This window comes from Trichechus manatus, unplaced genomic scaffold, assembly GCF_000243295.1.
Source record: "Trichechus manatus latirostris isolate Lorelei unplaced genomic scaffold, TriManLat1.0 scaffold00007, whole genome shotgun sequence".
NCBI lineage: Eukaryota > Metazoa > Chordata > Mammalia > Sirenia > Trichechidae > Trichechus > Trichechus manatus.
In genome coordinates, this window is record NW_004443943.1 from 26,790,755 (window position 1) to 26,805,068 (window position 14,314).

Consider the following 14,314-nt stretch of genomic DNA (forward strand, 5'->3'; position numbering starts at 1 on the left):
ATGTGTACTTCTGTTTCATGAGAAACTATTTGTTCTGTAAGCCTTCACCTGAAGTACAATAAAAAAAATTTTAAAAAAATGTAGACAGGCTGAAAAAAAATGATACAGCATTTGCACTCTTCAGATAAGGAATGAGTGCCTGTTTATCCATATCTTTAAGGACACTGGAAATTATTTTAACTTTTGACATTTTAATGAGTGGACAATGGCATCTAACCCGGGTGTGTAGACTGCACAAATAAAATAAAGTAAGGTTTGTGCTGTTGCAATCTTTCAATGAGATAAATGTATAAAGATTAGGAAACTAGGCAAAATATTGAATTAATATTTAGCAGGAAAATGTTTCAACAACTTGATCAGGTATACATACATGGCAGGAATCTGCAGCACTGTATTATACTTGTTCAAAGGACTCAGAAAGCTCTTTAGTATTTCAGCAGATAATTTCATTTAGAAAGGAGAACTAAAATATCAATGAATGGTTCCTTTCTCTTCTATTTTCTAGAAGAATAGAAAAGTTAAGGGAAGAAAGAATTGAATTATCTGTTCCCATCATGTGCAACGAAGGAGCAGTAACAGGAATTTTATAGGAAGCTTAGAAACCAATTTTCTCAGAGTTTCCATAACTGCAAGTTTTAGATAAATATTTTTGCCCCTCTTCAGTTCAATCCAGCCCAGTAGCTTCTATTTTCAAGTTAAGAATTAGTTTAATGGCTCACACACAGCCAGTGTAATCAACTTGTTTAGGAAAATGGGAAGTAATAGAGGGAAGGCATGACTGTTTCCTTAGTTAAACAAATACAGCCTTATCTTATGTGAGAGAGATCAATAATTGTTTTGTTTCGGCACTTACTTCATTGCATTATATTTAATTAGTTATCCATAAATGTGCTTTGAAAATAATTTTTTCCCTCTTTGTTATGCATTGAATTGTGTTCCCCAAAAATGTATGTCAACTTGGCTAGGCCATGATTCCCAGGACTGTGTGGTTGTCCATCATTTTGTGATCTGTTGTGATTATCCTATGTGTTGTAAATCCTAACCTCTATGATGTTAATGAGGTAGGATTAGAGGCAGTTATGCTAATGAGGCAGGACTCAGTCTACAGGATTAGGTTGTATCTTGATTAGGTTGTCAATCTCTTTTGAGATATAAAAGAGAGAATGGAGCAGAGAGGAGAGAGACCTCATACCACCAAGAAAGAAGCACCGGGAGCGAGGCACTTCCTTTGGACCTGGGGTCCCTGCACTGAGAAGCTCTTAGACCAGGGGAAGATTGATGACAAGGACCTTCCCCCAGAACCAATAGAGAGAGAGAGGAAACCTCCCTGAGAGCTGGCGCCCTGAATTTGGACTTCTAGCCTACTAGACTGGGAGAAAATAAATTTCTGTTTGTTAAAGCCATTCACTTGTGGTATTTATGTTACAGCAGCACTAGATAACTAAGACACTCTTGACTTTGTTATTTTATTATTTCTAAGTGGTTTGGTGGAGACTTTCAGGCTATCCTAATTTTTTTATTGTGTAATACTTGATACGTAGCAAGGAATATATGTCTAAGTTTTGAAACATAATAATAAAATGAATTATTTGTGAACCTATCATCCATCTGGAGAACTAGAACATGACTAGTACCATTGTAGCTCCCTGTGCCTCACCTCCCCGGTCCTACCCTCACCACTACCACCACCATCACTACCCCTTGACAAACCAGGTTGCCACTGAAAACACAGTGATTTCTATATCTAGTCATTTGTTTATTGCTGCTGCCACTGTACTACTGCAGCCTTTGTACCATGTGAAACTACAACCCAAGCATGCTTTCCCCAGCTCTCTTGACCGTAGGACCTCTGGGTAGCAACCTAAATAAGACTGTTTCAGCTCAATTATGTTCACAGAATTACTTTACAGGGAATTCGGAGTCTGTTTTTGATGGTCATCGCAATGGAGCTATCAGGGCATCTAATCAACTGCCTCGTGCAGAACAGGTACTCATTAAGTTAGTTAATCAGATTTTTTTGGCTAACTATTCAGATACCAATGAAAATTGATGTGTATTTTGATTTGAAACATACCATATCCTTTTTGGGTATCCTCAATAATTGGCATACGTCCTCTGCCGAGGAATACGTCACCCCGATCAATCAGAGCTTCCTTCACTGCCTCATATCCGTGTAAGACCACAGTGGGCTGGGGTCCAAGGTGCAGGGTATAAACAGGGCCATACTCCTTAGCCAGCTGGAAGAGATGTGAGCAGTGCGTGAATGCTACTGTGAAATCTCTCCGTTGGAGGCTGTGAGTAGAAATTAAGTAATAATTTTACATGTGACTTAGCCTTTGCTCCAACAATTACATTTTAGGGATTTAATCTGAGGTATAGTCATGGATTCATTCTTTCCTTCATTTATATATACAACTCTTCAACAAATATTTACTAAGCACCTATACTATGTCAAACACTGTGCATGGCCTAGGGGCCCTCATAGAGCTTTAAGCTTGACAGCAAACAAACTACATTTGCAGTGCAAATTGAACATAATTCTATGAAGGAAAATTGTGTTGGGCAGTAATGGGAGAACTTAATGAGATAAATTGGGCCTGGAAAGACATCTGTGAGGAGGTAATATTTAAGTTAAAATTAAAGATGAGGAAGAAGCATACAAGGTAAGGGCTTGGGGGAGAGCTCACTTTGCAGATAAAAACAAAGGATGAAATTCCATATATTTACAGTAGTGTGTTCCAAGAGGAAAGATAGAGAACTAAAATAGTCAGTAATTGGGGGTTGATTTTCAAATTTATTTTATATCCATGCAGTGGAATTCAGAGCAGCCATCTGAAATTAGCTTTAGAAAGATACCTAATGGTATGGAAATATGTTAAAGTTCTAAATAAATTGCAAAAAAATAAAATTACATAAAAAATCTGTTTGTATATTATGACCAACTTTTATTGGTTTATGATTATTGTCTCTAAGAACCTTTCTTTTGACTGCCCGATTTTTCTCTCTTGTCTTTTCTCTTCCTTCTTTCTGCTTTTTCTTTTTTTAATTTTATTGTGCTTTAGGTGAAAGTTTACAGCCCAAGTTAATTTCTCATTCAAGAATTTATACACATATTGTTTTGTAAGATTGGTTGTAATCCCCACAATGTGACAGCATGCTCCCCCTTTCCAACCTAGGTTCCCTGTGTCCATTCGTCTAGTTCCTAGTCCCTTCCTGCCTTCTCATCTTGCTTTTGGGCAGGAGTTGCCCATGTGGCCTCGTTTATTTGGTTGAACTAAGAAGTATGTTCCTCATGTGTGTTACTGCTTGTTTTATAGGCCTGTCTAATCTTTGTCTGAAAAGTGGGCTTCAGGAGTGGTTTCAGTTCTGGGTTAGCAGAGTATCCAGGAGTTCCTCCAGTCTCTGTCAGAGCAGTAAGTCTGGTCTTTTTTTGTAAATTTGAATTTTGTTCTACATTATTCTTCTGCTCTGTCTGGGACCCTCTATTGTGATCCCTGTCACGGCAGTCAGTGGTGGTAACCGGGGCACCATCTAGTTCTTCTGGGCTCAGGCTGGTGGAGGCTGTGGTTCATGTGGTCCATTAGTCCTTTGGACTAATAGTTTCCTTCTGTCTTTGGTTTTCTTCATTCTCCCTTGCTCCAGACTGGATGGGACCAATAGATATTTCTTAGATGGCCACTTGCAAGCTTTTAAGAATCCAGATGCTATTCACCAAAGTAGGATGTAGAACATTTTCTTTATGAACTATGTTATGCCAATTGACCCTAGATGTCCCTTGAGACTATGGTCCCCAGCCTCCAGCCTCAGCAATTCTGTCCCTCAAGGTGTTTGGATGTGTCTAGGAAACTGCTATGCATTTTCTTTGGTCAAGTTGTGCTGACTTCCTGACTTCCTCTATAACCTTCCTTCTTCTTTTCCTTTTTTTTTTTTCTTTCCTGCCTTTCCTTTTTAATCAACTTTCATGTAAATGGTTGAGAAATTTGCCACTTTGACTCCTTTTCTCTAGCCTAGAAAAATGAAACTACTTTCTTTGTTTCTCTGAATGAGAATGTCTCTATATTCTTGGGTACAAACCTCCAGGACCTTGTCTCCCCCCTCACCCTCAGGCGATGGCTTACTCCCTAATTCACTAACAGAAATAATCAGAAGAGAGTTTTCATATGCTAATACCATAGCATCTACACTTTTCCTGATCTGTGCCCATGTACAAAGTTTTCTCTACTGTTACTATGAACTTGCCACATTCCTAAGAAAAGGTCAACTCCTGTTTTTTGGTTTTTTTTTTTTTTGTGTGTGTGTGTGTGCACTGGATCTACCCTCTTCCAGCTACTGTGGCATGACACTCCTCTTTACAGAAAAACTCTGAAAAATTTGTCTATATCTGCTAGCTCCAATTTCTCCCCGTCATTGTCTTTTGAAATCACACCAGCCAGGTGTTGCCCACACCACTCCACTAAAATTTCTTTTACGAGGATCACTGAAAACCTCTATATTGCTACATCAAATGCATCTTGCATGGTTAAAATACCCCTTGAAATACGCTCTTCCTTTGGATTCCAGAACACAACACTGTTCTGGGGCTCTTCCTACTTGGTGGCTGCTCATGCTTGCTCACCTTTACTGGTTCTTCCTCATCTTGCTCCAATTGTTGAGGTGTCCTGGGATTTAGGGCTTGGTCCTTAGTCCTCTTATCTTTTCTAGCTATACTCATTCCCTACATGATCCCATCGAGTCTCATGGCTTTAAATACATTCTATATTCTGACTCCCAAATTTGCATATGTAGTCTGGACCCATACCCTGAACTGGAGCTTTATATATGCAACTGCTTACTCACATGTCCCCTCAGATGTTGAATAGGATTTTAAAACTTAATATGTCCAAAACCGAGCTCTTGATACCCTTTTTTGCCTACCTCCTCTATATCAAACAAACAAAAAACTTGGTTTTGAGAGAGAAAGACATGATCGTTAGGTAAGCAGCTGTATGCTCCCATTCCCTTCACAAAAAAAATCAGAAAAAAACAAGTAGAAAGTACAAAGCAAGTCTCAAGAAATTTTAAAAGATTGAAATCACACAAAGTATCACCTCTGACTACCATGGAATAAAACTAAAAATTAATAACAAAAGGAAAACTGGAAAATACACGAGTATGTTGAAATTAAACAACACATTCTTAAACAGCCATTAGGTAAAGGAAAAAATCAAGAGAGAAATCAGGAAATACTTAAAGTTGAATAAAAATGAAAGCACAGCATACCAAAACTTCTGGGGTATAGCAAAGGCAGTGCTCAGAGGGAAATTTATAGTGGTAAATGCCTCCATTCAAGGAAGAAAAATCTCAAATTAATAACCTAATTTTACAACTTGAGGAACTAGGGAAAGAAGAGCAAACTAAGCCCAAAGCTACCAGAAAGAAGGAAATAACAAAGAGTAGAGCAGTGTCTTAGTTATCTAGTGCTGCTATAACAGAAATACCACAGTGGATGACTTTAACAAAGAGAACATTATTCTCTCACAGTCTAGCAGGCTTCAAGTCCAAATCCAGGGCATCAGCTCCAGGGGAAGCCTTTCTTTCTCTCTGTTGGCTCTGGAGGAAGGTCTTCCTCATCAATCTTCCCCTGGTTGAGAAGCTTCTCAGTGCAAGGACCTCAGGTCCAAAGGATGCGCTATTCTCCTGGCTCTTGTTTCTTGATAGTATGAGGTCCTCATGTCTCTCTGCTAGCTTCTCTCTTTTATATCTCAAAAGAGATTGGCTCAAGACACAATCCAACATTGTAGATTGAGTCCTGCCTCATTAACATAACTGCCGCTAATCCCATCTCAACACCATAGAGATAGGATTTACAACACATAGGAAAATCACATCAGATGACAAAATGGTGGACAATCACACAATACCTGGGAATCAAGTTGACATACGTTTTTGGGAACACGATTCAATTCATGACAAGCAGCAATAAATGAAGTAGAGAATAGAAAAACAATAGAGAGAATCAATGAAACCAGGAATTAGTTCTCTGAAAAGATTAAAGATACCACATGCAAAAAAGAAAACTATACGCTAGTATCCCCGATAAAAACAGATGCAAAAATCCTCAACAAATACTAGCAAACCAAATCCAACAGCATATTAAAAGGATTATATACCATGATCAAGTGGGATTTATCCCTGGAATGTAAAGGTGGTTCAACATGAGAAAATCAATTAATAAAACAAAGGAAAAGAATCATCTGATCATCTCAGTCAACACAGAAAAGGCATTTGACAAAATCCAACACCCTTTCATAATAAAAACACTCAACAAACTAGGAATAGAAGGAAAATTCTTCAAAATGATTAAGGGCATTTATGAAAAACCCACAGCTAACATCTTACTCAATGGAGAAAGACTGAGAGCTTTCCCCTTAAGATAAGGAACAACATAAGGATGCCTGCTGTCATCACTACTATTCAATATTGTACTGGAAGTCCTAGCCAGATTAACTAGGCAAGAAAAAGAAATAAAAGGTATCTAAATTGAGAAGGAAGAGGTAAAACTGTCTCTATTTGCAGATGACATGATCCTAAATATAGAAAATCCTAAAGAATCCGCAAGAAAGCTACTACAGCTAATAAGTGAATTCTGTACAGTTGCAGGATAGGTCAATACACAAAACTCAGTTGAATTTTTATACAGCAGCAATGAGCCATCTAAAAAGGAAATTAAGAAAACAATTCCGTCTAAGAGAATAAAATACCTAGGAATAAGTTCAGTGAGGTGAAAGACTCGTACACTGAAAACTATAAAACATTGCTGAAAGAAATTAAATAAGACCTAAATAAATGGAAGGAAATTCCATGTTCATGAATTGGAAGACTTAACATTGTTAAGATATTAGTACTATCCAAAGCAATCTATAGATTCAATGCAATCCCAGTCAAAATTCCAACAGCCTTCTTTGCAAAAATGGAAAAGCCAATCCTTAAATTTATATGGAATTTCAAGGGGACCCTAATAGCCAAAGCAATCTTTAAAAAGAAGAACAAAGCAGGAGGACTCTTACTTTCTGATTTCAAAACATACTATAAAGCTATAGTAATCAAAACCACAGTGACTGGTTAAAACATACAGCACATTATGTCACTCCAGCCTTTCAGTGAAGCCTTCCTTGGACAGCCTATTTAAAATTTCAACCTCTGCTCCCCTTCTCTGTATTATTTTTTCTGCACAGCATTTATAATATCTAAGGTGCTATATGTTTTATGGATTTGTTTTGGTTATTGTCTGACTCCTCTCACTAGAAAGTAAGTTATGTGAGGCAGGGGTTTTGCCTCTTTGTTCATTGCAGTATTCCCAGAGTTTGTCAAAAAGTATGGGCTCATTAAGTGTTTGACTATTTAGTGCTAAGGCTTACAATCAGAGAAGAAATCTCCAGGACTGGTTCTTCTTTCCTGGAGAATATATTTTGCACAATGGACTCATGGAGACAATATCTTTTCCCCAAGGAGTATTTCAAAATATTTGAATGTCAGTCCAGGTTGCAGGGCTGGGCTGCATCAGAGCAGGATGTTGGGGAAGGGAGAGCGGAATCACTCTTTAAAGGTAAGATCACTAAGCCTCCCGCAGATCATTTAGTATAAAATAATAATCTAGAAGGACATTTATTACATTTGTCAACATTGTTCTAATAATTCGAATGCATTAGCTTAATCAATCTACACAATAACTTCACGGACTAGGTACTATTATTAATGCCATTCACAGGTGAGTAACTTGCTTAAAATTACACAGCCATTACAAGACAACCAGGACTTCCATCCAGCTCTCATATGCAAATGATTTCTGTTCGTGGATTCCACTTGCCTTTTGGTCAGTGTTATATGCTGAGGGGATTGGAAGCCTTTCAATTAAAATACGTTCTGGTCCCAGAATTTTCTCATTCAGTAGAATTGAACCAATATCTCAGTTCAGGTCAACACCCCTCACTACCTGCTCTAAAGTGATACAGTCCAAAAAGGAAAAGGATCTTCTGTGCTGTAATACAGGTGTAGACACCCAAAAGTGCCTTAGTGATGAGCAAAAGTAAGAAAGATTGAGGCAAGACAGCCAACATGCAGTGGTCTGAGATGCAAAGACTGGAGATGACCCCTCTTACCTGGAGATGACCAGCCCCAGAACTGAACCCTCTTACCTTGGAGATGGATGCAGGGATGTCCTTGAAGTTCAGCTGCAGCATATTCCCAATGATGGGAAGGGGAGTTGGGCCAGGGGGGAGCCTTCTCATTTTGTGACTTTTCCTCCACACCAAAAGGAAAATCAGGCAAGTGACACAAGTCACAAGGGTAAGACAAGAGATCTCAAGCGGCTCCATTTCAGCCATTAGATGTTAGGAACTGTCCAGGTTGCCTGTCCGAAAACAAAGGCTTGTACATGAAGTGCGACCTGCCAGCCAAAGGCTATTCTAAGTTTTTGGACTCTCTTTGGGTTCAACCAGCTGGAACTGGTGTTGGGTTTATTTGCTTTGCTGAAGTTTGAGATTAAGGATTCATAGCTTTCCCACCTCTAATTCATAAAATCTGTTACTTTATCCCTTTGATTTTCTAAGCATTTCTATTACATGTAATTTTTTTCCTTTCAACACTGATGAGTCATTAAATATAAAGCTGTACTGTATTTTTCATAAGATTCTGAAACTGTTCACAAGTTAGAAAAAATAGGAGATCGTATAAGCTCAGATCTGAAAGTATGTATCATAAACAGAGTTGTCAGAGTGATTCTACTCGAACATCATTTTATCATGTCTCCCATCAGTTAGGAAACCCTGGTGGTGTAGTAGTTAACTGCTACGGCTGCTAAGCAAAAGGTCAGCAGCTTGAATCCACGAGGCACTCCTTGGAAACTCTATGGGGCAGTTCTACTCGGTCCTATAGGGTCACTATGAGTCAGAAATGACTCAATGGCAACGGGTTTGGTTTTTTGTTTTTTTGTTTTTCCCATCGGTTAAAACACTACTGTGGTTCCTATTACTTATTATAGCAAACATTAAAAATCTATTTGGCACTAAAATTCTTCATTAGACAGTTTCAATTTCATTATTTCTCTCTCATTTCAGGGTCACCTTTCTGTATTTCCCACAGACTATTTACATCAAACAAATTTGCTTATTAGACTGCACTCACATATCCATTAGCACAAGGACCAAGATGATGTTTATATAAAGGGCAAGGGCAGCAGAGCCCTTATGTGGACTTTTGTGACGGGGTTCTTTCACTTGGCATAATGTTTTTAAGGTCCATCCATGTTGTAGGATGTATGAGTACTTCATTCTTTTTTATGACTGAATAATATTTCATTGTATGGATAAACCATATTTTATCCATTTGTCAGTTGATGGACATTTGGTTTGTTACTACTTTTTCACCATTATAAGTCTGCTATGAACATCTATGTACAAGTCTTTTTGTGGAGCTATTTTAATTCTTTTGGGTAGATATCTAAGAGTGGAGCTACTGGGTCATTTGGTAATTCTGTTTAACTTATTGAGGAACCACTAACATGTTTTCCATATACCAGCAGTATATGGGGGTTCCAATTCCTCCATCCTCATTAACACTTGCTATTGTCCATCTGCTTTATTACAGCCTTGTTAGTGGGTGTGAAGTGGTATCTCATTATGGTTTTGATTTGCATTTCCTAATGATGAATGACATTGAATTTCTTTTCATGTCCTTATTGGACATCTATACATCTTCCTTGGAGAAATGTCTATTCAAATTCTTCACTCATTTTTAAATTGGATTATTTTTCTCTTTATTGTTGAGTTGTTATTGTTATCCGCTGATCTTTAACAGGCGAACACTCTCTCATTCTTTAACTTCCCTGCCTTTTTTTTCTTATACTCTTCTAACATTACATTCCTCCCAGTTAGGTAACCTTATCACACTTGGACCACCATGTGTCTGTTAGTTTGTTGTACTATGATGGCTTGCATGTTGCTGTAATACTGAAGCTTTGCCATTGGTATTTCAAATACCAGCAGAGTCACCCGTGGTGGACAGGTTTCAGCGGAGCTTCCAGACTAAGACAAACTAGGAAGAAGGACCTGACAATCTACTTCTGAAAAAATTTGCCAGTGAAAACCTATGAATAGCACTGGATCATTGTCTGATATACTGCCAGAAGATGAGCCCTTCAGGTTGGAGGGCATTCAAAATACGACTGGGAAAGAGCTGCCTCCTCAAAGTAGAGTCGACCTTAATGACATGGATGGAGTTAAGCTTTCGGGACCTTCATTTGCTGATGTGCCACGACTCAAAATGAGAAGAAACATCCATTAATAATTGGAATGTGGAATGTCCAAAGTATGAATCTAGGAAAATTGGAAGCCATCAAAAATGAAATGGAACCCATAAAGATTGATATCCTAGGCATTAGTGAGCTGAAATGAACTGGTATTGGCCATCTTGAATCAGACAATCTCATGGTCTACTATGCTGGGAATGACAAATTGAAGAGGAATGGGGTATCATCCATCATGAAAAAGAACATTTCAAGATCTATCCTGAAGTACAATGCTGTCAGTGAAGGGATAATATCTGTACAGCTACAAGGAAGATCAGTTAATACAACTATTATCCAAATTTACACACCAACAACTAATGCCATAGATGAGGAAACTGAAGATTTTTACCAACTTCTGCAGTCTGAAATCGATCAAAGATGCAATCAAGATGCATTGATAATTACTAGTAACTGGAATGTGAGAGCTGGAAACAAAGAAGGATCAGTAGTTGGAAAATACGACCTTGGTGACAGAAACTGTGCTGGAGATGGCATGATAGAATTTTGCAAGACCAACGACTTACTCATCGCAAATACCTTTTTTCAACAACATAAACGATGACTATACGTGTGGACCTCACCAGATGGGAAACACAAGAATCAAATCAACTACATCTGTGGAAAGAGACGATGGAAAAGCTGAATATCATCAGTCAGAACAAGGCCGGGGCCGACTGCAGAACAGACCATCAATTGCTCATATGCAAGTTCAAGTTGAAGCTGAAGAAAATTAAAACAAGTCCGTGAGAGCCAAAATATGACCTTAGGTATATCCCACCTGAATTGGGAAACCATCTCAAGAATAGATTTGACACATTGAATACTAATGATCAAAGACTGGATGAGTTGTGGGAAGACATTAAGGACATCATGCATGAAGAAAGCAAAATGTCATTTAAAAGAGAGGAAAGAAAGAAAAGACCAAAATGGATGTCAGAGAGATTCTGAAACTTGCTCTTTAACACAGAGTAGCTAAAGGGAGAGGAAGAAATGATGAGGTAAAAGAGCTGAACAGAAGATTTAAAAGGGCAGCTCAAGAAGACAAAGTCAAATATTATAATGAAATGTGCAAAGACCTGGAGTTAGAAAACCAAAAGGGAAGATCATGCTGGGCATTTCTCAAGCTGAAAGGACTGAAGAAAAAATTCAAGCCTCCAGGTACAATATTGAAGGATTCTATGGGCAAAATATTGAATGATGCAGGAAGCATCAAAAGCAGATGGAAGGAATACACAGAGTCACTGTACCAAAAAGAATTGGTCAACATTCTGCCATTTCAGGAGGTAGCATATGATCAAGAACCGATGGTATTGAAGGAAGAAGTCCAAGCTGCACGGAAGGCATTGAAGAAAAACAAGGCTCCAGGAACTGACGGAATACCAATTGAGGTGCTCCTTCATCTATGCCAAGAAATTTGGAAGACAGCCACCTGGCCAATTGACTGGAAGATATCCATATTTCTGCCCATTCCAAAGAAAAGTGATCCACTCGAATGCAGAAATTATCGAAAAATATCATCAATATCATATGCAAGTAAAATTTTGCTGCAGATAATTCAAAAGCTGTTGCAGCGGTACATCAACAGGGAACTGCCAGAAATTCAAGCCGCGTTCAGAAGAGGACATGGAACGAGAGATATCATTGCTCATGTCAGATGGATCTTGGCTGAAAGCATAGAATACCAGAAAGATGTTTAGCTGTGTCTACTGACTATGCAAATACATTCAACTGTGTGGAACCTGACAAATTACAGATAACATTGAGAAGAATGAGAATTCCAGAACACTTCACTGTGCTCATGTGGAACCTGTACATAGACCAAGAGGCAATCATTCAAAAAGAGCAAGGGGATAATGCATGGTTTAAAATCAAGAAAGGTGTGTGTCAGAGTTGTAGCCTTTCACCATACTTATTCAATCTGTATGCTGAGCAAATAATGCGAGAAGTCGGACTATATGAAGAAGAATGGGGCATCAGGATTGGAGGAAGACTCGTTAACAACCTGCATTATGCAGATGACACAACCTTGCTTGCTGAAAGCAAAGACAACTTAAAGCACTTACTGAAGATCAAAGACTACAGCCTTCAGTAAGGATTACACCTCAACATAAAGAGAACAAAAATCCTCACAACTGGCCCAATAAGCAACATAATGATAAATGGAGAAAAGATTGAAATTGTCAAGGATTTCATTTTACTTGGATCCACAATCAACGCCAACGGAAGCAGCAGTCAAGAAATCAACAGACACATTGCGTTGTGCAAATCTACCGCAAAAGATCTCTTTAAAGTGTTAAAAAGCAAAGATATCACACTAAGGACTAAAGTGTGCCTGGCCCAAGCCATGATATTTTCAATCGCCTCATATGCATGCGAAAGCTGGTCAATGAATACGGAAAACCGAAGAAGAATTGATGCCTTTGAAATATAGTGTTGGTGAAGAATATTGAATATACCATGGACTGCAGAAGAATGAACAAGTCTGTCTTGGAAGAAATACAGCCAGAGTGTTCCTTGGAAACAAGGATGGTGAGACTTTGTCTCACATACTTTGGACATGCTATCTGGAGGGACCAGTCCCTGGAGAAGGACTTCATACTTGGTCTTAATAAAGAGGGTCAGTGATAAAGAGGAAGACACTTGATGAGATGAATTGACACAGTGGCTGCAACAATGGGGTCAAATATAACGATTGTGAGGATGGTGTAGTAACGGGCAGTGTTTCCTACTTGTACATAGGGTTGCTATGAGTCAGAACTGACTTGACGGCACCTAACAACAACAAACATCACACTTGGAATTCTTTGCTTAAGGTCTACCTTCCCATGATTTTATCGATAGAGACTGTGTCTGTCTTGCTCACTATTGTCTTGTTTACTGTTGTTGTATTACTTTATACATACTAGGTTTCCTGGCACACACCAGACAGTCAATAAGCATTTGTTGAATTGAATTGAATTTGATGTTCACATTGTTTCTCCTGTTGTGCCTGGAGGGTTGATTTCTTTAGTTACTATCGGTTTAACGGTATACCAGCCACTTTTTATGCCTCTGGACCTCGTAGGCAGTATGTTATTCCAGTTCTAATGCATTTAGTGTCAAGGTGGGTCCTTTTTGAAATATGTGAAGCTCAGCAGACCAGAGTTGGAGCCTCAGTTTGTGTAGGTTGAACATTCTAATAGGTGATGCTTCCTGGATGTGTTAGTTATGTACACTTTTGCCTTTTTTTCCCCTTTATTTCTGTGAGATAAGCATAATTATGTAAGCATAATTATGGCTTTCCTGTGTGATAGTTAGGGAGCCCTGATGGGTTTGTTTTCTTTGTCATATTTGGAAAACCAGAGTTTCCCATGTAACTTAATGGAAAGTTACCCGCAATAAGTTACCTATTTAGTTCTTATTGGTATATTGTCATACCACAGACTGGTGGTGCCAGAGTGCTACTTGCCTTATTGGTGGCTTGTATCACTAGATCATATTTCTCAAAATCCATATTACCAACCCAAAAATTTAAACACACTGAATTAGTAAGCATGCATTTCAATACTGAAAACATATCCCATCAAAAAAATTTTTTTAAATAAAAATTTGGCAACAAAAGTGTTAATAAGGTTTTTGGAGTCACCTCCTCTATAACCACTTGGACTTTAGCTGTTCCTGGCCACATAAGCAACCCATAAGTCTGGTTTTGTAACTCTTGTGACGCACACGGTCTGGTCAGGAGATTAGTCATTAGGGCAAAGTTTGGGGAGTGGGAGTTCAGTAAAGTCTAAAAGTTCAGGGTGCTATAGTTCAGTTATATTATGGCAGAAAGGCAAAGTCTCAGTGGAGCTCCAGCAGAAAAGGGTCTCAGGTGGGGCTGGAGGCTATACCCTCCTCAGTGACCTAAAGCAGACTGATAATTTTTCGTAATGAAGGCTGCCTCAGACTTTTTTTGCTTTTGGGTTCTTCAGAGTTTAAAGTTCCATTCTTTGTTTTAGGCGTCTGCTC

At 38.6% G+C, this 14,314-nt stretch overlaps 1 protein-coding gene across 2 annotated transcripts in view; it reads right to left on the reverse strand.

Annotated features, from left to right (window-relative positions):
• Positions 1–8,354, reverse strand: part of LOC101340781 (cytochrome P450 2C23-like) — a 31,669-nt gene extending 23,315 nt beyond the window's left edge. For both annotated transcript variants that reach the window (XM_004370027.1, XM_012557869.1), the window contains exons 1-2: positions 8,175–8,354; positions 2,075–2,237 (exon numbers count right to left, since the gene is read on the reverse strand). In XM_004370027.1, the coding sequence (XP_004370084.1) occupies positions 2,075–2,237; positions 8,175–8,354 (343 nt within the window). The remainder of the gene's footprint in view (positions 1–2,074; positions 2,238–8,174) is intronic.
• Between the last annotated feature and the right edge of the window lie 5,960 nt (positions 8,355–14,314).